This window comes from Moschus berezovskii, chromosome 3 (genome assembly GCF_049115385.1).
Source record: "Moschus berezovskii isolate FMDL1 chromosome 3, NW_MosBer_1.0, whole genome shotgun sequence".
Lineage (NCBI taxonomy): Eukaryota > Metazoa > Chordata > Mammalia > Artiodactyla > Moschidae > Moschus > Moschus berezovskii.
This window is the reverse complement of record NC_142462.1, coordinates 129,262,833-129,289,557: the sequence shown is the minus strand read 5'-3', so window position 1 is coordinate 129,289,557 and position 26,725 is coordinate 129,262,833. Positions and strand designations below refer to the sequence as shown.

Genomic DNA, 26,725 nt, shown 5'->3' with positions numbered 1-26,725 from the left:
GGGGGTCGCCAGGGAGAGGCCAGGGCCGCGGGGAAGGGGATACAAGCGGCTGGGGGCGGGCGGCCGAAGGCAGAGCGCGGGGCGGGGGGCGGCTGCGGAACGTGGGGCGGAGACCCAGGCGGCGAAGCCAGCGCGAGGGGAGGGCAGAGACGGGGAGGCGGGGGCGCGGGGGCGCGGGGGCGGAGCCGGGGCGCCCGGCGCACCCTCGGCGGACCGCCGACCCGGAGAGGGCTGTGGGGCGCCGCGCAGCGACCGCCGAGCGGGGAGCCGAGCCCGGGGCCGCGTCGCTGCGCACGGCCGGCCCGGCCCATGTACGCGCCGCGGAGCCGGGATGAGGGCGCCCGCGCTGCTGCCGCCCGCGCTGCTGACCTGCTGCGGCTGGCTGCTCGCCCCGGTGAGTGCGCTCGGACCCGCGCCCTCCCGACCCGCCGCGCCAACCCTCCCTGGAGGGAGCGCCCCGGGCGCCCGGCTTCACTGCGCCTCCGGGTCCCGCGCGGGGCTGGACCGAGGTGCGGAGATCGGAGCTGGTCCTGGGGGCGCGGGGATCGGGGCTGGTCCCGGGGATTCCACCCGCCCTCCGAGCTCGCTGGAGGGCGCAGGCCTGCCGGGGACTCTGGACCCCCTCGCAGAGCGCGAAGAACTGAAGCCCCAGCCCGGCCAGGTGTAAGACCTGGCTGGGAAGGTGTATTCGCTCGGTGCGCTCCGCCGTCCCAGGTTTACTGAGAACGGAACCCAGTGCCTTGCTCGACGCCCTTCGTAGCGCAGCGCGTCCGGGGCCGTGGCGCCCCCTCTGGGGTTGGGGACTGGGCTGCGGCCACCTGCGTAGGCTTCTCCTTTCGGAGGGAAATTGGAGTTTGCCTTATCATTAAATATTTCCCTTTCCACCTCCTAGTACCGGTTACGCCTTTTGTTTGTTTAGTGTGTGTCACGGAGACGTGATGTGGCTAAACAAAGTTTCCTTTTGGAAATAGCCTGCTTTGATTTGTTACCGTTATTTAAGAGCACTGGAGGAGGTCGTGTACTGGTGGAAGTTTGTTGAATGAATGCATTTATAGACTATTTAATTCTCGACAATTCTTTCTTTTATGTGAAGACACTTAAACCCTAAGCCCCGTTTCCTGCTTCCCTCCCGTAGCCTGGAGCCAGTTTGGGTGTGCGCTTACCCACTTCACACCACGGCCAGATCACCGTCTCTATTGACTCATAGCCCCTGTTAAGGTTGGGAAGCCCCGGATGGAGCTATTTAGGGAAAGTCGTCCGTGCTGAGGGTGTTTCCCATCTGCACCTAGCCCACCCCTCAGAGGCGCCAACCCCTTCTCGGAGTGAAGGCCAACGATGCCTTCCTCTCTCAGAGCAATGCTGTGGGGATGAGAGCCTGCCCGCTAATTTCAGTGCGTGAAAGAGCTACAGGAATTGTTACGCTTAACGCTGCTTTAACTTCTAGGGTATCCCAAAATAAGGCATCACTGTGCATATCCCAAGAATGTCTGGTATTATGATGTCTTTTAGTACCTTACAAAAAATCCATTTTTTAAGTCAGTACAATTTTCCTAATTCTGACATTTAAGGTATTGGCTTGTTAATGTATGAAAAATACAACCTGGTTGAAACCAGGAGCTTGTACAGTGGTGGCTGCCCCGTGATGAGCCATGGGAGAAAAAAAAAAAGACCAAGCTTCACATCTTTTTTTTTTTAATGAGGGTAAATGTGGCGAAAGCATTCGGCATCAAGTTTCTGCTCTTAACACTGTTGCCTACATGCTCAGTTGTATCCCACTCTGTGGCCCTGTGGACTCTAGACCACCAGGCTCCTCTGGCCATGGGACTTCCCAGGCATTCTTGGAGACCTGGGATGGGAGTGGGTTGCCACTTCCTCCTTCAGGGGATCTTCCAAACCCAGGGATGGACCCTGAGTCTCCCGCATCTCCTGCCTTGGCAGGCAGATTCTTTACCACTGAGCCACCTGGGAAGCCCCTTAACACTGTTGGGAAATGTTATTTCTGGTTAGAATTCTATTGACTTATTTCAGTGGTAGGATAACTAAACATGTGAGCATGTGTGCTAAGTTGCTAAGTCGCTAAGTCGTGTCTGACTCTTTGCTGTGGACTGTAGCCCGCCAGGCTTCTCTGTCCATGGGGATTCTCCAGGCAAGAATACTGGAATCGGTTGCCGTGACCTCCTCCGGAGGATCTTCCCGACGCAGAGACCAAACCTGTCTCCTGCATTGCAGGCAGATTCTTTACTCCTCAGCCCAATTAAATATAGATGGCCATAATATATGCAAGAGTATGATTCTCTTCAGTAAAAATAAAGTTTTGTTCAGACATGAGAGTGGGCGACCCAGCTCCAGCCTACCGTGTGAGTACTTACCAGGGGTTGGAGATGGCAATAAAAGAAAGAGAATGCTGGACCTTTGTGAAGATAAAGACCAGAGAATGTTGCCTTCCGGGACTCAAGCTGTGTTCAGCTTTGTCTTTTGTATACAGTGACAGTGTTAATCACATCTCTGGTTCCCGCAACCAAGCCTGACCAGAGAATGTTGCCTCCCGGGACTCAAGCTGTGTTCAGCTTTGTCTGTTGTATACAGTGACAGTGTTAATCACATCTTTGGTTCCCGTAACCAAGCCTGACCTGAAGTCCCCCACCGCCTTGGTGCTGTGACTCTGCCCCAGGCCTCTCCTCACTCACCCCTCATCTTTTTGAAAAGTTCGTTCATACCAGGTTCCAAAGTTCAGTTTTGAATGTGACCTGCAGCCTCTAAAAATAAAGTTATTCTATTAGGGCTTTCCAGTGAACGCATAGGCTGGCCTTGGATGAAGCACACTGGTGTCTGGGGTTGTGTGCAGCCGTTAAGAATGGGCTGATGAGTAAACATGTATTTGCTTTCATTAAATCAAGGGCTATGAAATGGAGGACTTGAATATTGAAAGGTTATTGGATTAAAGAGCTTTATTGCGCCAAATTAGTACTGACAACATACAATGTATTGCGTTAGTTTGTTTCCTGCTCAGAAAAAAAAAAAATTATATCGTTTCTTATTTGTTTACTAATTCCTTTACAAAGTAAATAGTGAAGTTTTTTTTAAAATAACCATGCCAAAATATGAAGGTTATTGCTTTTAAATGAGTGTTAGTTCAGAAGCAGTTTAGAACTGTGAGGTTTAGGGGCTTTTATGTAGAGTTTTTGCTTGCCTTTCCTATTACAGTGGAATTTTCCCTTTCTTTTAACCATGACCAGGTGGGCAGTATTCACCCAGAATGCCGGTTTCATCTGGAAATTCAGGAGGAAGAAACGAGATGTGCAGAGCTTCTAAGGACTCAAACAGAAAATCACAAAGGTAAGGCAGATAGATGCTTGGTGAGACTCTCCCTGGGATAGACAGGCGGACTTGCACATAGCTTGCACCTCACTCAGAAAACTGGTGTTTACAGTCACTTGTGTCTTTTTTTAAAAAAAAGTCTGCTTCCACTGTTTTTTAATGAACTGCTGGCAAAAACCCTATAGCATTGTGGGTCAGGGGCAGTGGGGTGTGTGTGTTGGGAAGGGCACAGGGGAAGGGGGTCGTTCACATTAACTTTTTAACGTAATAGTTTCCATGGTTTGAGACAATAGCAACAGTTACTAAAATAATTTATGACAGTTGTTATGCTTTGCAAAGTCAACTCCTTTTCCCACGCGATGACTATTTATCTGATTTCTTGCACTTTAAATCCTTAGTTACATCACAGATGATTTAGATTCAGTTAAGAACGGTTGGAATTTATCAGAAATCAAACAGGAAATTGAGACTGCTGCTTTCTTGAAGAACAGACCCGTTATGAGTACAGTGAGCTTACTGGCTTTATTTCTACCAGAAGCAAAGCTGGGATGATGCACTCCCACCCTGGGTACCGCCTCCTGTTTGTAAACTCTGAAGGTTCTGGGATAACACCCAGATCATAAACAGTGGCAAAAACCTCTTGTCCTTCAGCTTTCATCTTTTTCTCTGTTTTGTGTAATCATTTTATTCTCTTCAAGAAAAAAATTAAAATCAAAGTACAACCATGTGTTAAGAGTCTGGTGCCCTGCAGAGGACCGTGAGTGGGAAGTCCCAGGTGTGGGTGTTGTTCTAGACCAGTACTGCCCAGGGAAAGCAGGATGCAAGCCTTACGGGTAGCTTGAGTTTTTTAGTGGCCATGTTAAAATAAGCGAAAAGAAACTTAGGACTTTGACAATGGTTTTATTTACCCAGATATATCCAAATCATTGTTTTTTTCAACTTGTAATCAATATTAAATATTGATGAGAGATTTTGCCTTTTTGCATATTGTCTTGGAAACCCAACATGCATTTCGCACTTAGAGTGCAGCACAATTTGGACCACACATTTCAGGTATTCATAGGTGGTCTGCAGCCAGAGGGGTTCTAAACCAGTTCTAAAATAGCTCTTCTGGACCCCCTCCTGTCTCCCTGGACCCTCCCCTTCCTCAGCTGAAAAAACAAGGACTCTGGCCCAAGGGCTCCTTGAAGCCTTTGAGATCTGTGGTTCTGCAGTGCACACAGCGTCCTGAGAGCCATGTCTTCCAAAAGGTCTGGTCAATCTCTGTCCAGAGGAAGGCAAAACAGGTGTCTCAAACATGGACTCAGGAGTTGTCCTGTAAAGGCCACATGTGACCGCTAGCCAGCTACTAGGATCCATGAGGCTGGGTCTTGCCAGTCAGGTCAGCCTCAGGACAAGACAGCTGCCATGGCCACTGGGGTCTGTCCTTTTGGTGAAAATTAAGAGACTTATGGGAGCTAAACACTGATGGAGACGTGCCGAAACCCTAGAAGCATCTAGTCACAGCAGGGAGCAGGTCCGGTCAACACAGCACTCGGTCCAGACTCCCTCACGGAGAGTGTGGTCAGGTTCCGTCCACTGCATCTGCAGGGGTGACCCTTGGCCTTTGCCCCCTCATGCCATCATCACTGGACCGTCAGGTTGCTGGGCTCTGAGGCGGCTCACAGATGGCATCCACCCCCTGGCACTGACTGGGGGCAGCTGTGAACAGAACCCCTTCTTCACGTGTGGCATCGGCCAGCATTCAGAGGGCAGGCCGAATGCCTCCAGGTCCTGCAGCCCTCACCACTGCAAGGCCCCCGCCACAGGCTCCTGATGCATCAGGCACTCCTGACATGGGAACTGGGGAGGACGTGACCCCTAACACAGGGGGCAGACTGAATTGGAGCCAGTTTATCACCGCGGATAAAACCTCTGTCCCCGCCCGCCTCGCAGTCACCCGGGGCGGCCCCTCCCGCCCTCGCTGTCCCCTCTGCTTGGGGATGGCTCCTGAAACACCGGCCTCGTGTTTCCTCCCTAACACGCTTTATCTCCCACGCTCACCAAGAGCGTTTTGCTAACAAGAGGCAGCAGACCCAGCAGGAGGCAGGGAGCATTTACTTTCAGGAGACGGGCTTTGGCCGTGACTTTCCCTCACGGAGACCCCTCCCAACTGGCCAGGGTCATTTGGCGTCGGGAGGGGCGCCTGCAGGTCTGTGCCCACCACTCAGTCTGATGGACACGGGCCCAGGAGAGCAGGGGGAGCGCATCCACTGTGAGGCAGGAGGCATGGTCCCCAGTCAGCTCTCTTATAAAGAGACTCTTTACCTCTGGTTGGCCCAGGTGGATGGAGCGTGGTCTTAAGCAGTGCGAAGGCTTGTCCTTTAGTGCTTCCTGTTCCAAAGGCCTGTCCCTGGTCCCTGGCCGACAGCTCACGAGTGTGAGCCGGGGCCGTGCCACTGGACAGGGTAACATTTGGCCACGGGCCTTGAGGAATGTCCCTCACCACCCGCTTGTTGCTGTGAAGAAACGCAGGCATCAAATGTTAGAAAAGCAAACTTTAGGTCCCTGTTGTTCAGTCACTAAGTCATGTCTGACTCTTTGTGACCCCATGGACTGCAGCATACCAGGCCTCCCTGTCCTTCACTGTCTCCTGAAGTTTGCTCAAACTCATGTCCATCAAGTTGGTGAAAATATTCCAGTTCTTAAAAGTTTGCATCTAGTACTTTTTAAAACGTTCTGTGGGAGCAGGTGAAGCTGCTGTGCAGACGCTGCCTGAGCTGCCAGGCTGCTCTGCAGGGACCACGGGCCAGGCCGGCCCTGCTTGGAGAGCTGCTCGCGGTGCAGAGATGGGCCAGGATGTTTAAAGCGCTCCTCAGGGCTCAGCCCTCACAGGCTCTGCTGTCTGGCTCCGTGTTCCTCAGAGTGACCTCGCGGGGCCCGCTGGACATGCTGCCGGGAACATGGACGGCATGGCCTGTGCAGACTTGGCATCAGCTGGAGCTTGACGTGGGCGAGTTAGAGAACGGCCCTCCCGTTTGGAGCCGGGGGAAGGTGTCACTCAGTCTTTCTGCAACGACAAGTGTCAGTCCTTTGGTGTTTCCTTGTATCGAAGGCTCTTATTTCACTGTTAGCTCGACAGCAAAAACACCTTCCAGAGCCCTTTCACCCTGACTCACAGGAAGAGCCTGTGGGCAGCGCTCCGCCCCCAAAGGAGGGAGGCCAGCCAGGTAGCCTGCCTGGCACCCCCATTTTCTGCAGAGGGAAGCAGCTTGTGTTCTGAATTCCCATCTTTTCCTTGTTGCTCTTTGAAATGTGTGTGGCTCGAATACCAAGGATATAAATAGTAATGAGTTACCAGAATAAAGATACTACAGACGAGGTAAACCGGGAGCTGAACGAAGGCCTTCTCGCTGAGTGAGATGAGACGGATTCCAGTATCCACAGTGAATGTCAGAGGAGACACAGGGTCTGTAGGAGCTGCAAGAAAGCAGCGTGAGACAGCACCCGAAATGGCAAAAAAAACCACAGACTAGTTTTCAATTCTGGTGAGGTAATTTGTGTAAGTCTAACAAGGAATCCTTTTTATTACATGTTGGATCTAAAACAAACACAAACCAACACAGAAATCTAGACAAAAGCCAACTTCAGTTCTAAACGTCTTTAATGGATTCACTTTGTAAAAAAGAAAAGTTTAGGAGGTATTTAGAGCTTTGTGACTTAATATTGATTCAGCACTAAGACTGACCTAGTCCCGCCCGTGAGGCTCAGGCCGCGGACGCCTGGAAATAAGCTCACAGCAGCTCTGTCCCCGCCCGTGCTGCCGACCACGGTGGGAGGCCCTGAGTCAACGCTCCTCTCTGCCTGCGTCCCCACCTGTGCCCGTGTCACCTGGGACCTTCCCTGTGACCTTGCATCATTTTTGCCCTAATTTTGGGAGGGGGGACAGGGCAGCTCCACAGTCTGAGCTGTGTCTTGACGGTTCATGGCTGTGGAGGCTTTAATAACAAGTAGTAGCTTAAACCAGGTCCCCAGGAGATGCTGGACTAGCAAACTTCCCGCTGTTTGACTTTTCTAAACAAAGAATACAGGACTGATTTTGATTTACTCATCGAGAACCATGGCGGGTTTGGGTTTGCACCCCTTTGAGCTAGCAGGACGTCCTGGCTCATCCCGGGCACCTGCGGAGGGCACAGGCCCTGGCAGGTTGGTCGCAGGAGGCAACTGCTCCAGGCAGAGCAGGCTGTGGGTGACGTGCTCTCACTCCCATGGGTGCCCTTTGCCCTCAGCCCCATGAGCTGAGGAGGAAGGCCTGGGGCAGTATGTCCTGCCTGAGGAGCCCTGAGCTGGGGAACCCCGGGGTCGTGGGAGATGCTGATGTGCCCGCCTGTCCTCTGCCCCACGAGAGACGCCCTCTCGTTATGGCGATCAGCCCTGGGGCCACGCGCTGTCTGCCAAGCCCACTGCCCCACACTCGTCCTCAGGGAGGGTCTGGAGCAAGGCTGTCCATGCCCCTCCTGAGGTGCCTACGCCTGTCCCTGGCTCAGGGGAGACTCACCGCAGGGTGACCATCCGCGACCTCCAGCAGCAGCTCCCACATGGGCTGCTGGCCCCTCTGCTCCGCTGTCCGCTCTTGCTGCAGCCACAGGTCCTGCCCAGCACTTGGTGTTGCTGCCCTCCTGGGTGTGGCCAATCACACCCTCTGCTGTTCCAGGGTGGGTCCTGTCTGCACCCCCCAGCCTCCCGGCACCACGGCGTCTGCCACAGGCCATCCCGTCTGCTGACCCAGAAGCAGACCTGCAAACCCCACCTGGTGGGCAGATGGAAGGCCCTGAGCATCCTCTCTCTGGATAAGGGAGGGCGACGTCCACCCGGCAGGCATGGGGAGTCCCGCTCTTGATGCTTGAAGGTGCCCTCAGCCACTTCCCCAAAGTGAGGACACAGGAGAGGACCCCCAGTCTCTCACCCAAGCTGGTGGCAGAGCCTGGCTCCCTGGACCCTGAGTCTAGCACTCTTTTCATAAAACTGTACTTGGCACCGCAGTGAGACAGGTGTGCTTTAGACCAGGGTTTTCTTCCCTCCCAAGCCTGCTTCAAAGCTAAGGGACCTCCCTCTGAACCCCCACAGCTGCCTCTGTTCATCTATTATCTGCACCTCTGCTCAGGCTCCCCCTTGGGATGAGGACCGCCCCGCGCCACTCACAGTGGCGTCACCCTGCTGGGGTTTGGGGGCAGTGTGTGGATTCGGTGAGTCCTTCCTGGCTGGCTGTCCTCACTACACGCCCAGTTCTCTGCATGTCCACAGGGGCCGTCGGAGGCCGCTGGGGTTCAGCTGCAGGCAGAGACCCCACAGTGTGGGTGCTGAACTGGGGCCCAGGGCGGCCCAGATGCCTGCCCCTGGACGCCACCCTGGCTGTGAGCTGTGAGGGGCTCCCACAGCCCGAGAACTGGCCGACAAGTCGCCTCTTCCCCACCCCAGGGAAGGGCTGCTCCCCCTTCTCAAGTCATCTGTGACTTCTTACAGCTCCTTCCTTCCCTGTGAGGAAAGGACTGAGGCTGGTCTGAGCGGACTCGGAGGGTGAGGCCAGGCTGCCCGGGGGCCCACCGCCCCGGTGACAAGGACAGCACCTGTCCCCTGCTGTCCCTCTGCTCCTAACCCACCCTGTGCGAAGCACCAAAGGTCGCCGGGCAGGTGGCGGGCAGGTGCGGGGGGAGAGGGGTAGGTCAGGCTTGTTCCCGAGCTTGGAGAGCTGGGCGGGCCGCGGGAGAGGCCACTTGGCTGGGGACGCGGCTGTGGAGCGAGTGGAGTGAGCGGGTGGAGCGGGGAAGGCAGAGGCACCCCAAGGCCTGAAGCTGCAGACGGGCGGGGTGAGAGGATCCAGCCCCTCCCTGGAGGGCAGCGGGGACCCCGGAGGCCAGGCAGAGTGAGAGGAAGGGCCGGGAGGAAGGCTGGAGGCCGCCCGCCAGGTGGGACCGTGGGGGACCGTGGGCCCCGGAGGCTGGAGAAGTGACCGAGGGCTGGCCCGAAGGGTGTGGCCCAGAAGGAGGAGGGCAGGGAGAGGGGGTTCCCTGGCTGCGAGGTCAGCAGGATGTGCCCCCGGGCAGAGGCCTGTGGACTAGCGAAGCCACCCCGGCCCCGGCCCCGCCCACAGCCCGAGAGGGCGGCCACGCCCCCGGCCCCGCCCCGGCCCAGGCCACGCCCACAGCCCGAGAGGGCGACCCCGCCCCGGCCACGCCCCGGCCCCGGCCCCGCCCACAGCCCGAGAGGGCGGCCCCGCCCCCGACCCCCGCCCCGGCCACGCCCCGGCCCCGGCCCCCGGCCCCGGCCCCGCCCACAGCCCGGGAGGGCGTCCCCGCCGGAGTCTGTTCTGGGCGGCCGGGCGTCCAGCCCCGGGGGTCACGCTCGGCTGAGCGGCTGCCGGCCTGTGTGAGGATGTCTTGTCATAACACTGCGAGATGGATGTCCCGGGACCATCCCGGGATGACGCCCAAGAGCTGCTCGTAAATCCACGGAAGATCGCCCTGGGAGTAACATGGCAGGACTCCCCACGCTCCAGCCGCAGCTTGTCAGCTGAGTCCGGCCTCCCGTGGGATGCGGCTTGGCTCTGCCCACCTGGGAGCTTGTGCGGCACCAACAAAGTCCCACGGGGTCACTGACGTCGGAGGGAAGGTTGTTGAGGATTTGTACAGAGGACCGGGGGTGAAGGTGCGGCGTCTGCACAAGCTTAGCTCTCCATCAGTTCTGAGCTGGCCCGCTGCAGGGCCTCACGGGTCTCCTGACGGTCCGGTCCTGGTTCTGTGGGAGGAGACGCCTGTCTCAGGGGGATTTCCAGTCAGCCCTCAGGCAGGCGTGCCTGCCGGGACACCCACCACAGGCGCCGCATTCGCTCAGCTCATTGTGGGGGACATTTTGATGTTTGGGGTTGATTGGATTCAGCATATCTTTTAAATAGGTTCAAAGTGGACTTTTGTACATTTGTTTAAAAAAAAAAAAGATCGTTTTGTTCAGTTAACAGCTTTGGTTAGTTCTGGGTTTTGAGTCTTTGTTTAGCATTAGTTCAGGTCCCAGAATATGACTCCCAACGATGGACTCCACCTGAACTGAAATGAAACTTTGTCACTTCCATATTCGAAATTCCAAAGTGATTCGATCAAGACACCGTCTGGTGGCATTGTCACCCAAAATGGCATTTCCCAGACCTTGGTTCGTGGTTTGCCTCCAACTGACCAAGGTTGGGGTCATTGTAGCACCCTGATTAGACTGAATATTGGGATATCCAGGAGGCATCTGAAGAACGAGGTCCCGTAACACATTCCTTGTAGCCCTGGAGACAGGTTGGAGACGGAGCACCGTTGTGCAGCCTGGGCTCGCTCCGGTGTAGAGTCCAGGCTCCTGCACAGGTGGCCTCGGACACGGCGTGGCTCCGGGTCATGGTCCACACCCGCCCAGTGCTCCCTCTCTGGGCCCAAAGGCTTGGCCTGCGGTGTGGACTCAGAAGAGCCAGCCCCAAGCTTGTGAATGGCTTGTGAATCTGTGGTGTTCCAGCCTCAGGAAGTCCTAGAGAGACCCTCCTAGCCCAGTGCCTCCATCAGGCCCCTCGGGCAGCCTCAGGACCAGTGACACTCGGTGAACGTTTTTTTTTTGGAGACACGAACGCTCATCACTGCAGGTGTGAAGAGTCCGAGGCTGTCGCTGGTCCCAGAGCTGTGCTGAGTCATGAAGAAGGTCCAGTCCGTTTGTGCAAGATGAGTGTTCCATCTCTATCTGCATGGGCAGAGGTTGTCATCTCACCCTGAGCCTGTTCTGTGAGTGCCTTCCGAGTCCTGGTTGGAGCAGCCCACTCCCAGCACGTGGCTGATTTCACCTGCACTGACATGTCTGAGAAGTGCACCTCCCTACATGGGCTGTTATTTGTTCTGGGAGGCTGTCCCCTCAGAAGGCTCCTTTCCTCTCTGCTTCCGCCTTTGGCAAGTACTGTGGTCATCCCTGATGACATTGGCTCCGTGTCCGGCTGAGGGAATGCTCCCTACACCACTGCAAGTATTTTGAGAACAAAGGGTGTAAATATGCACCCTTAGAACAACAGAGGAAGGAGGCCTCCATCTGGGAGAGCTTGGCCACCGCTATTAGTGTTCAGGGTAACTGGATTCTCTGCAGGACGTCGGGAAACAGGGCGTTTGTAGTTCGACACCTGGACAGGTGGCACCGAAGATGCCCAAAGGGTGAATCCGAAACTGAGGGAGGGGCTGGCAGGCCGGCGTCTCAGAGCCTCCAGGCCCAGTGCAGGAGTCCCAAGGGATCATGTCGCCGTCTGCGGGGCTGAGGGTCTGAGCCCACTCAGCACCACATCCACTCCCTCAGTGCACACTGAGACCGCCGGGCACAGGGGCTGAAAGGCGGGGCCTTCCGGGCTGCTTCCCTGGGGGCACCTTCCGCATCTCAGCCTTGAACCCTGCAGGGTCAGGGGGCAGACTCTGGGATCCTTCCTGTGCTGTGTGGCCTGAGAGTCCAGGGTAGGAGCATTCTGAGAGGAGGTCTTGGCAGGTAGTCAAGGCGAGGTGGCAGTGAGGATGTGGGGAGGTTTCTGCTTGTCGTGACCGCAGCTGCCCTGGGAAGGGGCTAGGCTCGACCAAGGCTGAGCCTGGAGCCTCCACAGAGCCCCGCTTTGGCCACAGGCACACAGCAAATTTGACCAGAGACAGAGGCTCCACGGCTGGCTGCTTCTGGCCGCACTGTTCTCCATGCCCTGGGAGAGGTGGGAGGCTGCCTGCATGGCCTCTTTTGAATCCCGGGTGCCCACTGGCCTGAGGAAGCCCTTTGTTCAGAGTCGTCCTGACCCCGGGGGTCTCAAAGGCTGGCCTGGATTTACCTGCAGAAAGTGGCAAATCACATGCTCACCCTGCACCCGGAGTGGGGCTCTCGGGCGGCGGGCAGGTGTGAAGTGGCCTGTTTGGTAATTCAGGTCAGAACAGGTGAGCAGGTTCACAGAGAAGCACAAACCCTGTTACTTTGGTTGGTCAAGAATTTCGTTCGAGTTAAAGCTGGCCATGGGGGCACCCTAACGAATGTTTTGGCCAACCCAGTTTAAAAAGGATTTTTCCCAACTTCAGTTGGTGAGACGGTCCATCAGGCTTTCAATTATTTACATTGATAGTAGACGGGGGTTGCTGGAGCCGGAAGCAGATCAGTGGCTCTGAGGGCAAAAATGAAGATAACTCCTTTCTTTAAAACTGTTAAATCAGAGTTTCAGAGCGCGGAGGACCCCTGGCAAACCTCCTGGGTCGGCACAGCCCCCTGCAGGGGGTGCTGCAAAGCTGTGTCTGCACAGGGCGGCTGCGGTCCTGTTTTAACGAGGGCAGTTTCACTGTCAGCCCAGCCAGTGGTGACCGCATCTGTGCTGCCACCCCAGCAGTGTTCGTCTGGCAGTTTCTCTGTTCCTGCGGGAATGCAGAGTCCTCACCTTCAAGGAATAAGTAAGCTACACGAGAACGGGCTGCACTTTCAGGCTCTGAGACTGGTCCTGTGAGAGCACCCCGAGGCCTCTCCTGGAGCACAGCTCCCTCTGTCCCTGTGTATTCTGCTTGTGGGCTCAGAGGCAGGCACAGGAGGCCTGGGTGCACGGCCTCCCCCACTGGGGACCCTGGCCGCCTCTCTCCAGCCAGGGCCCAGGACCCCACGTTGCCCCAGCTACTCCAGGGCTGGACCTCGCTCTGCAGGCCAAGGGACTGTGGCTTTCCCCTACTGTCTTTGTGAGCAGTTTTGCAGCAGAGAGGCTGCCCTTTCTGTGTGACTGAACATCCACATAATCAGATGTTGCAAAGGAGGCGTTAGGTGTTCAGCAGTTGTTAGCGCTTCTGCACTTGCTGTATCGGTTTGTACAGGACACATTCTGTGGACATGTCCACAGAGTTGTGGGCCCTGACCCTAGAGGTGCTTCTGCCTGCACCCCCAGACATTAAGCAACAAAAGAGTCACCTCACAGAATGTCCCATATTCCGGGTGCGTTTTGGTGTGTCCTTCTAGCCCCTGTGTCTCCTTTACAGCAGCTTGGACATGAAGGCTTGAGGAGACTCAGATCAGACCCTCTGGGAAGAGCGGATGCAGGTCACGTATGTGCTCCATGGAGTCCCCACTCTGGTGACCGATATGTCCCTCAGTATTGCATTATGCTGTCTGGCCACATGGTTATAAGTGGTCTCCAGATCTTGAACACCAAGTTCTTTTTCCCTGAAGTTGGCTGGTCTTTGGAGCTGCTCGTCTTTCCCAGCCTTCCCCCCATCCTGTTCCTGATTCACACTTGAACCAGTCTGTCTCAGGGTCCAAAATATCAGCTTTTAAAGTTCTAACCGTTCTTTGCACAAATCAATTAGCATTCTCTGTAAAGAAGAGCTTTTCCTCATCATTCGGGGAAGAACTGTGGTTCCTTCTAAAAGAACAGGAAACAAGTCCAATCACCTGGACTTCCAAACCCACCTGCTAAGGACTTACTAACTGGAGTTCCATCAGGCAGTTACGTCATCACACCTTGTTTGTATCACAAGTAAGTGGATATTGGACTATTAGGTAGCCATGAAAAATGCAGCACACTGCAGAAATAACAGGAAAAATATGAGAAGTATATTGTTGATAAAGCAAAGAAGACAGCATACAGGACATCCTGCTTTTCTGAAAGGAAAGCACATCACATCTCTGTGTCCATGGTGCAGAGTATAGGATGTCGAATGTGTAGGGTGTTGTGTAGGGTGTTGTGTAGGGTGTTGTGTAGGGTATTGTACAGGATGTTGTGTAGGGTGTTGTATAGAGTGTTGTATAGGGTGTTGTGTAGGGTGTTGTACAGGGTGTTGTATAGGATATTGTGTAAGGTGTATAGGATGTTGTATAGGGTGTTGTATAGGATGTATAGGGTGTTGTATATGGTGTTGTATAGGATGTTGTATAGGATGTTGTGTAGGCTGGTGTGTAGGGTGTTGTGTAGGATGTTGTACAGGATGTTGTATAGGATGTTGTACAGGATATTGTATAGGGTGTTGTATAGGATGTATAGGGTGTTTTATATGGTGTTGTACAGGATGTTGTACAGGATGTGTATAGGATGTTGTACAGGATGTTGTGTAGGATGTTGTGTAGGGTGTTGTGTAGGATGTTGTACAGGATGTTGTACAGGATGTTGTATAGGATGTTGTATAGGATATATAGGGTGTTGTATATGGTGTTGTACAGGATGTTGTACAGGATGTGTATAGGATGTTGTACAGGATGTTGTGTAGGATGTTGTGTAGGGTGTTGTGTAGGATGTTGTACAGGATGTTGTATAGGATGTTGTACAGGATGTTGTATAGGGTGTTGTATAGGATGTATAGGGTGTTTTATATGGTGTTGTATAGGATGTTGTACAGGATGTGTATAGGATGTTGTACCAGATGTTGTACAGGATGTTGTGTAGGATGTTGTGTAGGGTGTTGTGTAGGATGTTGTGTAGGGTGTTGTATAGGATGTTGTGTAAGGTGTATAGGATGTTGTGTAGGGTGTTGTATAGGGTGTTGTATAGGGTGTATAGGGTGTTGTATATGGTGTTCTATATGATGTTGTATAGGATGTTGTACAGAATGTTGTACAGGATGTTGTATAGGGTGTTTTACAGGGTGTTGTATAGTATGTTATATAGGATGTATAGGCTGATGTATAGGATGTTCTCAGGCCCTGAAGAGAGCAGGAACCAGGTGCCCATGAGCGGCCAGAAGGAGGCCACTCAGAGGGGTGTTTCCCTAACACCCACAGCATGGAAGCAAAGGAACAGGACTGTTTGGGGAGTGGGTGTCTTTGGGGAGAGTCCTTGGAATACCCTGTGATTTCTGCTCCCCTGTGGAGGGAAGGGGGGCCCTCCTGTCCCAGGGGATACAGGGATGAGAGGTAACTGGAAGCCGCCCTGGTGCAGCTGGCAGGGAGGTCTGCTGAGTCTGTAACTGTCCTCTGTCTGGGAAGACGGCCGCCAGAGCAGGGCCCAGGAGGGGTCAGGGCCAACACTTGGGGTGAGGAGCCTCTGGGCTATGGGAAGTGGAGGTGCCGGATTCTGCGAGGAGCCCAGAAGACCACTGCCAGCAGAGCGGCCCCAGTCTGCCCTCGGCTCCCCAGCAGCCTGAAATAAGCCGGGGTCAGGCAGGTGCGTTCCCTGGGGACATGCCGTGAGGCAGGAACTAACCGGAGCAGGCACAGGCTCCCAGCACCGCACACATCTCCTCACACCTGGACTGACGCCCGTGCAAACACACACCCAGCACGTGTGCAGCGCTCATAGTTTAAGATCGCACACCTGAAAGGTTTTGTAGGATTGTAAGGGCATCTCCATGAATGGCTGAGACGTTCCGAGTGGACAGAGGCCGGTGTCATGGGAAGTGGCCTGTATCCCATGGGCCTTAAGACTCCTGAGACTCTCTAGGTGTGGACCCCCGGGTATGAGGCAGAGTGCCTCCAGGGGTCGGCGGGTCCTCCCGGCTCTGATGTCCTCGGGTGCTCTTAGTGAGCCCAGCGGGCCCTGCCCCACAGTCCTTGCTCCCCAGGCAGAGCCCTAGCACTTGTTTCCAAGGCTCACGAGGAGAATGGCAGACACAGCGAGGAAGCATGACGGCCATTCTTGACGGGCTTTGATCCCATTGGGAGAGGTCTGTAATCAGTGTACCCTGAATCGCTCCAGACTGGAACTCAGGGGATGAGAGCGGCCCCGCAGCACCAACCAGCCAGCAGCTCTCCCGTCCTCGGCCTGGCGGTGGGCTTGTGGCCCTCACAGGGGTGGCCCCGCAGAAGCACCAGGGTCGGGGGCCCTGGGGGCCACTTACCACCCAGGGGGCCCAGGTGGGTCAGCGACACTCCATCCGGCCCAGGCCGAGTCCACCGGCTCGACGCTGCCACTGACGGCCAGGGCAAATGCAGCCTCACCAGGCTGGGTGCCCACTGGGTGTCTACCCAGCCCCACCCCAGATTGGTCATGCAGAGGCGGTGTGGGCGGGGCTAGGGACCCCACCACGTCACTCAGTCAGTCCAGTCACTCAGTCGTGTCCGACTCTTTGCGACCCCATGGACTGCAGCACGCCAGGCCTCCCTGTCCATCACCACCTCCCGGAGTTCACTCAAACTCATGTCCATCAAGTGGGTGATGCCATCCAACCATCTCATCCTCTGTCAGCCCCTTCTCCTCCCGCCTTCAATCTCTCCCAGCATCAGGCTCTTTTCAAGTGAGTCAGTTCTTCACATCAGGGGCCAAAGTACTGGAGTTTCAGCTTCAGCATCAGTCCTTCCAATGAATATTCAGGACTGATTTCCTGTAGGATGGTCTGGTGGGATCTCCTTGCAGTCCAAGGGACTCTCAAGAGTCTTCTCCAGCACCACAGTTCAAAAGCATCAAATCTGTGGTGCTCAGCGTTCTTTATGGTCCATCCCTCATATCCATACATGACTACTGGAGAAATCATAGCTTTGACTAGATGGACCTTTGTTGGCAAAGTAATGCCTCTGCTTTTTAATATGCTGTCTAGGTTGGTCAAAACTTTTCTTCCAAGGAGCAAGCATCTTTTAATTTCGTGGCTGCAGTCACCATTTTCAGTGATTTTAGAGTCCTGCAGGGTAACAATATAGAGCCATGATGTACTCCTTTCCCGATTTGGAACCAGTCTGTTGTTCCATGTCCAGTTCTAACTGTTGCTTCCTGACCTGCATACAGATTTCTCAGGAGGCAGTTGAGGTGGTCTGGTATTCCCATCTCTTGAAGAATTTTGCACTATTTGTTGTGATCCAAACAGTCAAAGGCTTTAGCATAGTGAACGAAGCAGCAGTAGATGTTTGTCTGGAGCTCTCTCACTTTTTTGATGATCCAGCGGGTGTTGGCCTCCGCGTCCACATCCATGAGCCGAGACTGGGGAGACACTGCCGCCCTGCTCCCTGGGTCTGGGGATGAAATGAGCTCCTGAGGGCAGAGTCGGCCCTGCGGGGGCATCCTGCCCCCTGTTGCTCTCACAACTCGTCCTGGGCAGCCCTTTCCCCAGCGGGCTCACATGATGGGGTGGTCATCGGGCATGGCCCCCCAGGTCTGTGGAGGTGTTGGGGGTCATTGAGTGGGGGAGCAGGGATGGCCCTCCGGTGTTGCTATCATACCAGGAGGTGCTGCATGGCCACTCTGGGCTCCCTGGGCTACGTGGACCCTGGCACCTACCACGTGGGCACACCAGGGCTCCCCGCCCCCCATTTACAGGGGAAACCAGGCTTGCTGAGCTGAAGGACTTCCATACCCACACCCCTTCCTGTGCTGGGTGGGGTTGAGGCCACATCAGCCCCTGAACTGCTCAGCACCAGCTCGGGACTGCGGGGCCACCCTGGGTCTCTGGCTTGGTGGCCTGGGATGGGACCCAGGAACTTTCTGACAAGTTCCCAGGGGCAGCAGCAGCCCTGGGACCCTCATTAGCACCCACACTCATGACCTCAAGGTCCCTTCTGGTGCCTGCCCTGCAAGACAGTGGGTCTGAGCCCTGGGTACATGTGAAAACCTCCAATAACCTTAAAAATTGAGTGGCACCAGAGGGAGAATCAAAGCAGCACTCTGGGTGTGGGCATTAACAGCAGATCCTGGGGCGGGGGTGGGTGGGGTTGGGGGTTGGGAAGGACCTGGCATGCTGTCCACTGCCCCTTGGCTGCCCCACTGCCAACCTGGACCAAGGGGAGACCTGCCCTGTGATGGTGTCATTCATGGGCACACGCAGGGCAGCCCCAAAGTTTCAGCCTCCTCCCTGGTCAGCCAGGCGAGCCTTGGAGACCTTGTCATTCTGGCCACAGTAAGTCCCACACAAGGCATGTGTACCCTCCACGCAAGGCCTGGGCAGAGAGCAAGGAGTACCCTTTCTCTGGCTTCTCCTGAGCAAGGTCAGCGCGTCATGGGGATGCCCCAGGCCTCATGGGCCCTGCCGTCCACGGGCTGGGGTCCAGCTTGGCTCCAGTGTCGGGGCCCGGGGGCACTTCCAGCATGTGCTTGCAGCGTCTGATTCCGGCCACTGGTGACTTCAACTTTAAACTAAACTTACGAACAGAAGGTGGTCCTGGTGGTCCCAGCTGCTGCCAGACCTCGCACCTTAGTGCGGGAAACAGGCATATTTCATTTTCTTTTCCCACATCCATGCTCCTGCAGTCTCTTCCCCACACCCCGTCTGTAGCAAGGTGACCCGGGGGTGCTGGGGTGCTGGCCCCTCTGCCCCCTGCTGGTCTGCCAGGCAGCAGGAGTGGAGTCCCTCCCCAGCTCTCCCGGTGGGAGAGGGATGCTCCTCCATCACCCTGTACCCGCCCTCCCGGGCACCTCCAGTCTGCCGGGGTCCCTGGATACCCGCGGTCCCACTGCTGTGCTGTCTCTCTCTGCCTTGGTGTTGGCTGGGGACTGGATTCCTCTGCCAGTGACAACAAGGATGGAGCAGAGCCCGGCCTCTGCTGGGAACACCCCGGGAGCCCCACCCAGAAAAGGCAGGCAGCCGTGTCCGTGTGGTAAGAGCCTACCTGACCACACTCAGAGCCTTCAGGCCCTCAGCCCCAGGTGAGCGCTCAGAGCCGTCCTCTGTCCCCATGCTCACCCGGACTCTGGCTCTGTGTCCAGGGCGTTGACCGTCAACCACCAGTGGAGACATGGCCTTCAGGGGTCGGGGCAGTGGCGGCCAGACAGGGTTCTGGCCCTGACCTCCGTGTGCACCGTGAGCAGGAAGCACAGCACCTGTGAACGTTCTGCCATGAGAAACTGTGACACCTGCGTACTGAGACCCACGTGGTTTTCTGGGAAGTGATGTTTACGTTGTTGAGACAATGACAGAATAAACCCAGGACTCAAGCAACACAGGCACCCTCATCTGTGGTTGTGTGACTTGCCCGGAGACAGCTTGGAGAGAAAGTTGGTTTTAGGGAATAAGGGGACTGGGGTTCTCTCCATGATGGTGGGTCCCCCTTGCGTTAAGATTCCTGTCTGGTGGGTGAATTGCCACTGTCCCCTTGGAGCTCCAGCATATTTATAGACACATGTTCTGATCGTAGCCCTTCCTACACTGTTCATCAGTGTCTCTAGTATGTTCTGTATGAGATGCCGTGAAGTTTTGGGGATGTCTGGAGGCTGCACCCTGCTTCAGGTCAGTTGTTCTGAGCTGCTTGGGCTAGAAGGTTGCTTTCAGGGCAATAAACTGCCCTTCCAAGAGGAGCTTAGGAACCCCAGCACCAGTGTCCACTGGGCTCCTATGCTTTCTTTTCTGGTGACCCTGGCGGGAAGCTCTTTGCTCAAGACTCCCCACCACCTCCTCCCTGCAACCGCTGGGACCACTTTGCCGCGCTTACAATGTGTTGTCACCGCCCACATCTGCTGCTCAACCAACTGCTTAGTTAAACAAGTATGTAAGCTGACAGACACCAAAAGGCACTTGTTTCTGGGAAAACCAATTCGTGTGCTTTGGAAAAACTGGGAAAGTGAGTTGCTAAGCAGCCAGAAAGTTAGAGGTGAGAATGACGGCTGGGAATGTCTGGAAATCTGGCTTTGCGAAACAAAGCTTCACCAGGCTCCAGTCTCCATGGGGTTCTCCAGGCAAGGGTACTGCAGAGGGTTGCCGCGCCCTTCTCCGGGGGATCTTCCCGACCCAGACCCAGCGGTCAAACCCGCATCTCTTATGCCTCCTGCATCGGAAGCCTATCTCTCAACAATTAGCATCAGACTTTGTACCAGGACAAGACAAGCTTCTCTCAGGACGAGCTAACACCGGGTGGTCCCCAACTGCAATTCTCAGAGTGACTCCACCCGTCTCAGGTGGCCTGGTTGTCTGGGGCCTCCCCTGGGCGCTGCTCCAGCAGGTGGCCTAAGCAGAGCTTCCAGACACTTGGCAGACTGTAGGAGGCTGGAGATCCCAGAATTCACACTCAATGTGATTCTTCCAAATTTAGTTGGCCCAAGCCCCGGGTCCTGGGGTCCAGGGTCCTTCAAGGGCACTGCCCACTTCCCTCCTCCTGCAGGCTCTTCTGCACCCCCTTTGCTCTGCATGAGTCTTTAAAACACACGTGCTGTCTGTCTTCAAAGTTTTATGAGCTCTAGGAACTGCCCTTTCTGATTTCTTGACTGTCATTTTCATGAGGTTTGGAAGGTGGAGAGAGAAGCACGTATGTTCCCCATTATCTGTGGCTTGTGCTCAGACTCACTGCCCAGGTAAACCCCCACCACTGCCCCCTGCTCACCCACACTGTCCACCTGACTGGGAGAGTGTTTCTACTGACATCTTTGTCCTTGATGACTTGTTCTAATAATTTTTCAGAAAGCAACATTTTATTTAAATATGTAAGCTACTGTAGTAGGAATTTATGTACTCAATCTTTGGTATGTAATTCAGTTTGTAGGATGAGCGCATTTTCATTCTGGGGCTTCCCTGGTGGCTTAGAGGGTAAAGAATTATCCCGCAATGCAGGAGACCCGGGGTCGATCCCTGGGTCAAGAAGATCTCCTGGGAAAGGAAATGGCGACCCACTCCAGTATTCTTGCCTGGAGAATCTCACAAACAGAGGAGCCTGGTGAGCTACAGTCCATTGAGCTGCAAAGAATCAGATAGGACTGAGTGACTAAGCACACACATTTCCATTTTATTTGTAAAAGCCTTTAGAAAGATATTTTCAACATTTTTGCAAAACTTGGTTTGGAGCCAACTTTTCATTATCTGTTTTCATAGAAGTAAAACATTCCTGTGGTCAAACCAAAACTATATCACAGTTATCGTACAGGTCTGGATGGCATGTCAGAGAGCAGAAATGTTGTTTCTTTGTTTTAACTGAAGCCAGCACACTGATCCTCCAATACTGAAGGTTAACTGAAATGTAAAAGTTTAGAGGTCACAAAAAATAGTAGAAACACCTTGAACTTGTAGTAAAAACTGCCTGGGTTCAAGGATTCATTTTCTGTTTGTTTGACATTGAGAGGTCCTTGCACTGTTTGAACCTCAGTGCTATGTGTTGGTGAGATGATTAATGCAATGCTTGTATGAATTACCCTCACGGGGTGGTTATTACACAAAATAAGATCTGAAAAATGTTTTAGGCTTTAATATTGTGCTAAATAAGTTATTGGATAACTCCACGAAGTTATCTAATTTCATCACCAATATATCATCTTGACTGCTGCAATCAACTAAATCTTATCAAATATTTAAATTTGCAAATTGTCCTTGAATTCAGAGTCCATAAAAGCACAAGGGTGTGTGCCTCAGGGGACCCTCACCTTCGAGACTTACACAGAACAGATGCCGGGTGGTGCCCACTGTGTCACAGGGGCAAGCACATCATCAGGAAAAGGTGCTGATTCCGCTGAAATTCAAAAGTGCACCGTGCACGCTGGTTGCCTCAGATTCGTCCCTTCACACTCACTCACTTCTGCAAAGCTGATCACAGTGAACCCGAGCCAAGCATGTTCTCAGTAATATTGTGGTGCAAGTTTGTTTCACAGGAGAATGATTCACAGTATCATTATCTAATTGATAGGCTCTCTATTTGCAAAGCTTCAGAGCAGATCTGGCTCCACCGCTCTGGGTGCCACATGTGCGGCCGGAGGGAGCTGCCCAAGGTGGGCAGCGGGCCTTGCTCACCCCTCTCTCCCCTGCAGCCTGCAGCGGCGTCTGGGACAACATTACTTGCTGGCGACCCGCGGATATTGGCGAGACTGTCACGGTTCCCTGTCCAAAACTGTTCAGCAATTTGTACAGCAAACCAGGTACTGTTCCGCTGTGTCGTTTTTGAGCTTTTAGGGGGTTTTGGTCGGAGGGACCGACTTCTCCACGGAGGAAGAAGAAACAGGGCATCGGCGTCCGTGACCCGGCGGGTCAGGGAGCAGCTGTGCTGACCCGGCCTTGGGGTCAGGGAGCAGCAGTGCTGACCCGGCCTTGGGGTCAGGGAGCAGCTGTGCTGACCCGGCCTTGGGGTCAGGGAGCAGCTGTGCTGACCCGGCCTGGGGGTCAGGGAGCAGCTGTGCTGACCCGGCCTGGGGGTCAGGGAGCAGCAATGCTGACCCGGCGGGTCAGGGAGCAGCTGTGCTGACCCGGCCTTGGGGTCAGGGAGCAGCTGTGCTAACCCGGCGGGTCAGGGAGCAGCTGTGCTGACCCGGCCTTGGAGCTTGGGAGGACAGAATGCCTGCTGCCAGGCCGTCCCCCCACAGCATGCGCGGAGGGCTCAGATGGGAGGGCCCAGCCCTGAGTTCTGCCCACTTCTCTCTAGAAGCCATGGGGCTGGTCCTCAGAGGGTGGCAGGGCTCTGACCCTGACTTGAGCCTGAACATGACCTGGGATGGGAGCTCTTCCCAGGGTGCCTCGTGGAGCCCGCCACCGTTCCAGCCTCGCCCCGGAGCCAGGACCCTCCAGAGCAGGGTCTGAACCCAGCTGTCACTGCTCAGGACCAAACGCTCTGATCACGGCCCCTACGGGACGGTCACGCTCAACCATGCACTGAGCAGCAAGGAAAAGCATGGGAAAAGTGTTAGTCGCTCAGTCGTGTCTAAGTCCTTGAGACCCTAAGGACTGTAGTGACACCCAGGCTCCTCTGTCCGTGGGATTCTCCAGGCAAGAAAGCTAGAGTGGGCTGCCATACCCTCCTCCAGGGGATCGTCCCGACCCAGGGACCAAATCCGTGTCTCTTGCACAGCAGGCGGACTCTTTGCCCTCTGAGCCATGAAGGGTGTGCAGTCAGCTTTGGGGGGGCTGGGTGGGGGTGCGTGTCACCACTGTGCTGAGACCCCATGAACCGCAACTCAGGACTGCCAGAGTAGGAAGCAGCCTGGAGACACGGGGGGCCCGCAGTGGGGGGATGTCCCACAGCGAGTGACGCCCCCAGAGAGCAAAGTTCTCAAAGACCCTGGTGGGGAGACCCTCTAACTGTGCGCCTAACTCCCCACTGCCCCGCCCACTGCCCTGCCCCCTCACTCACGGTCCCGCCCCCTCACTCTCTGCCCCGCCCCCCACTCACGGCCCCACCCCTCCTCGCCACCGCACCCCTTGATGCCCTGACCCCTCATTCTCTGCCCCGCCCCTCACTCACTGCCCCGCCCTCTCTTTGCTACCCCGCCCCTCGATGCCCCGCCCCCTCATTCGATGCCCAGCCCCCTTATTCTCTGCCCCGCCCCCCACTCACGGCCCCACCCCTCCTCACCGCCCCGCCCCTAGATGCCCCACCCCTCGCTCACGGCCCCACCTCTCACTCACTGCCCCGCCCTCTCCTCACCACCCACCCTCTCCTCGCCACCCTGCCCCTTGATGCCCCGCCCCCTCATTCTCTGCCCCGCCCTCCCCTTGCCACCCCGCCCCCATGGCGCCCCGCCCCTTACTCTCCGCCCCGCCCCCTCCTCAACGCCCCGCCCCTCGGTGCCCCGCCCCCTCGCTCACGGCCCCGCCCCACTCACTCACGGCCCTGCCCTCCCCTGGCCGCCCCGCCCCCTCGCCGTCCAGACCTCAGGGTACAGTCCCAAGGGCAGGTGGGCCGCAAGCGTGCTGTGCACCTGAACAGCTGACTGCCCAGTCCTGAAACGGGCCACTTGCTGTCGGCTGTGGAGCTTTGGGCTGGTGGGCCACCTTCGTTAAGCATCAGGTTTCTCGTCCACAACAAGGGATCGTCGCAGGGCCTCCTCGTGAGATGTCAGGGTTGCAGGAGTTACAAAGAGCCCCGCGCCCTGCTCCGCCATCGCTCTTCTCTGTTCCCAACTCCAGCCTGCAGGACAGGGTGATCAGGGTCTGGCTGTAGACACTTCTCACTTGACAGGACACAGCCCGTTTACTTCCACTCTACTCTGTGGCGATCAGAGGACACTGTTAACTTCATCCCACGTGACCACCATCACGTGCCCGTGCTTTGTCGAAGAACCTGCTCCCTCCAGCCACTGCTGCTAAATCACTTCAGTCGTGTCCGACTCTGTGTGACCCCATAGACGGCAGCCCACCAGGCTCCCCCGTCCCTGGGATTCTCCAGGCAAGAACACTGGAGTGGGTTGCCATTTCCTTCTCCAATGTGTGAAAGTGAAAAGTGAAAGCGAAGTCGCTCAGTCATGTCTGACTCGTAGCGACCCCATGGACTGCAGCCTACCAGGCCCCTTCATCCATGGGATTTTCCAGCCACTGAGGCCCCCCGAACTGCAGGACCACTGCCCGGGTTTCAGGGGTCAGGACTCCCTGAGCAGCGGGTGCCGTGGTCCAGGCCCTGACCCTCACCAGCCCAAGGGAGACAGAGGCCCCGAGGCGAAGGTGCAGGCCGTGGACATGCAGATCAGACCCATGGCGTTCACTTTCCAGGAAACATAAGCAAGAACTGTACCAGTGACGGGTGGTCAGAGACATTCCCGGATTTCATGGACGCGTGTGGCTACAGCGACTCTGAGGATGAGAGCAAGGTAAGGGCGCACAGCCTCCCCTCCTGCCGGCTCCCTGTGGGGCACATTGTTTGCTGCTCCCAGTCTTGTTCACATCTCCTTCCACTTCCGGTCAAATCCAGCCAGGCCCCTATTTCAGCTCAGCTGCCTGGGCTTAGGAATCATGACGGTTCTGTAAGGTTGGGGTGGGGAGGCCTCACCAGCCTGCTGGGTCTGGAAGGTGACCCCAGAGTGGCGGTGCTTGCTGAGCCCAGCTGTAATGCGTGTCTTTTCTGCTATGAGGGTTTCTGGTTCCCTTGGAGATTTCACCACAATACAGACTCTCGAGAAGCTGTGAAGTGGTTTTCTTAGCCATGAGCCAGCTGCAGGGATGGGACCAACCCTGGAACATCTTTGCAAACGTAGAGCCGGTGTGCCTGGCCGGGGCTGCCCCAGCTCAGCGTCTGCTGGTGATGCTCTCAGGCTGGGTCCAGACTTGGCCCTAGGCATACAAGGAGCGAGAAGAGCCCCTCCTCCAGGAATGACTGAGGCTCCCCTAAAGCCTGACCTGGGCCTTCTGTGAACTCCCCAGCGCTGGCACGCTCACCCAGCCACGGCCTGTGATGGGTGTTATTTTGTTTACCACCAGAAAACCAGCCCACTGTCTCCCCTTGGGCCCTGTCACTAGTGCCATGACCTTGTGTGGACAGGAAAGAGCCTTACAAGCCCCAGGTTGGGCCTGGTTCAGACGTGTGCCCCCTGCTAGCTTCGGGTGTTCAGTTCAGTCGCTCAGTCGTGTCCGACTCTTTGCAACCCCATGGACTGCAGCACACCAGACCTCCCTGTCCATCACCAACTCCTGGAGTTTACTCAAACTCATGTCTATCAAGTCAGTGATGCCATCCAACCATCTCATCCTCTGTTGTACCCGTCTCCTCCTACCCCCAATACCTCCTAGCATCAGACTCTTTTCCAGTGAGTCAACTCGTTGCATGAGGTGGCCAAAGTATTGGAGTTTCAGCTTTAGCATCAGTCCTTCCAATGAACACCCAGGACTGATCTCCTTTAGGATGGACTGGTTGGATCTCCTTGCAGTCCAAGGGACTCTCAAGAGTCTTCTCCAACACCACAGTTCAAAAGCATCAATTCTTCAGCACTCGGCTTTCTTTATGTTCCAACTCTCACAACCATACATGACTACTAGAAAAACCATAGCTTTGACTAGATGAACCTTTGTAGGTAATGTCTCTGCTTTTTAATATGCTGTCTAGGTTGGTCATAGCTTTTCCTCCAAGGAGCAAGCGTCTTTTAATCTCATGGCTGCAGTCACCATCTGCAGTGATTCTGGAGCCAAGAAAATAAAGTCTGTCACTGTTTTCATTGTTTCCCCATCTGTTTGCCATGAAGTGATGGGACCAGATGCCATGATCTTAGTTTTTCGAATGTTGAGTTTTAAGCCAGCTTTTTCACTCTCCTCTTTCACTATCATCAAGAGGCTCTTTAGTTCTTCTTCACTTTCTGCCATAAGGGTGGTGTCATTTGCATACGTGAGGTTATTGACATTTCTCCCGGCAATCTTGATTCCAGCTTGTGCTTCCTCCAGCCCAGCTTTTCTCATGATGTACCCCACATATAAGTTAAATAATCAGGGTGACAATATACAGCCTTGACGTACTCCTTTTCCTATTAGGAACCAGTCTGTTCTTCCATGTCCAGTTCTAACTGTTGCTTCTTGACCTGCATACAGATTTCTCAGGAGGCAGGTCAGGTGGTCTGGTATTCCCGTCTCTTGAAGAATTTTCCACAGTTCATGCGTTGGGTGTGGGGCTCATTTAAAGAGCCTGGGGGCTGCCCTGCCACCCAAGCAGGAGCCCAGAGAACCTTGGTAGAAGCCTGTCTATGGGGCTAAGCCCCCCTCCCGCCAGCCGCCCCTCAGCCCCCAGCCCCCCATGTCAGTCTCACCCTTGCCGCCCCCAAGTGAGACCCGCAGGGACATTGCTGCCCATCATTTTCCTGGATGACCGAGGGGCTTCCTTTGTGCTCTTCACCAAGGTCTGTAAT

At 55.3% G+C, this 26,725-nt stretch overlaps 1 protein-coding gene across 3 annotated transcripts in view; it reads left to right on the top strand.

Moving 5' to 3' along the window:
* Nucleotides 1-203: 203 nt before the first annotated feature.
* Nucleotides 204-26,725, top strand: part of VIPR2 (vasoactive intestinal peptide receptor 2) — a 74,666-nt gene continuing 48,144 nt past the window's right edge. For all 3 annotated transcript variants that reach the window (XM_088834800.1, XM_055421669.2, XM_088834801.1), the window contains exons 1-4: nt 204-394; nt 3,237-3,336; nt 21,941-22,048; nt 24,609-24,706. In XM_088834800.1, coding sequence (XP_088690926.1) covers nt 332-394; nt 3,237-3,336; nt 21,941-22,048; nt 24,609-24,706 — 369 coding nt within the window. In that variant the 5' untranslated portion in view covers nt 204-331. The remainder of the gene's footprint in view (nt 395-3,236; nt 3,337-21,940; nt 22,049-24,608; nt 24,707-26,725) is intronic.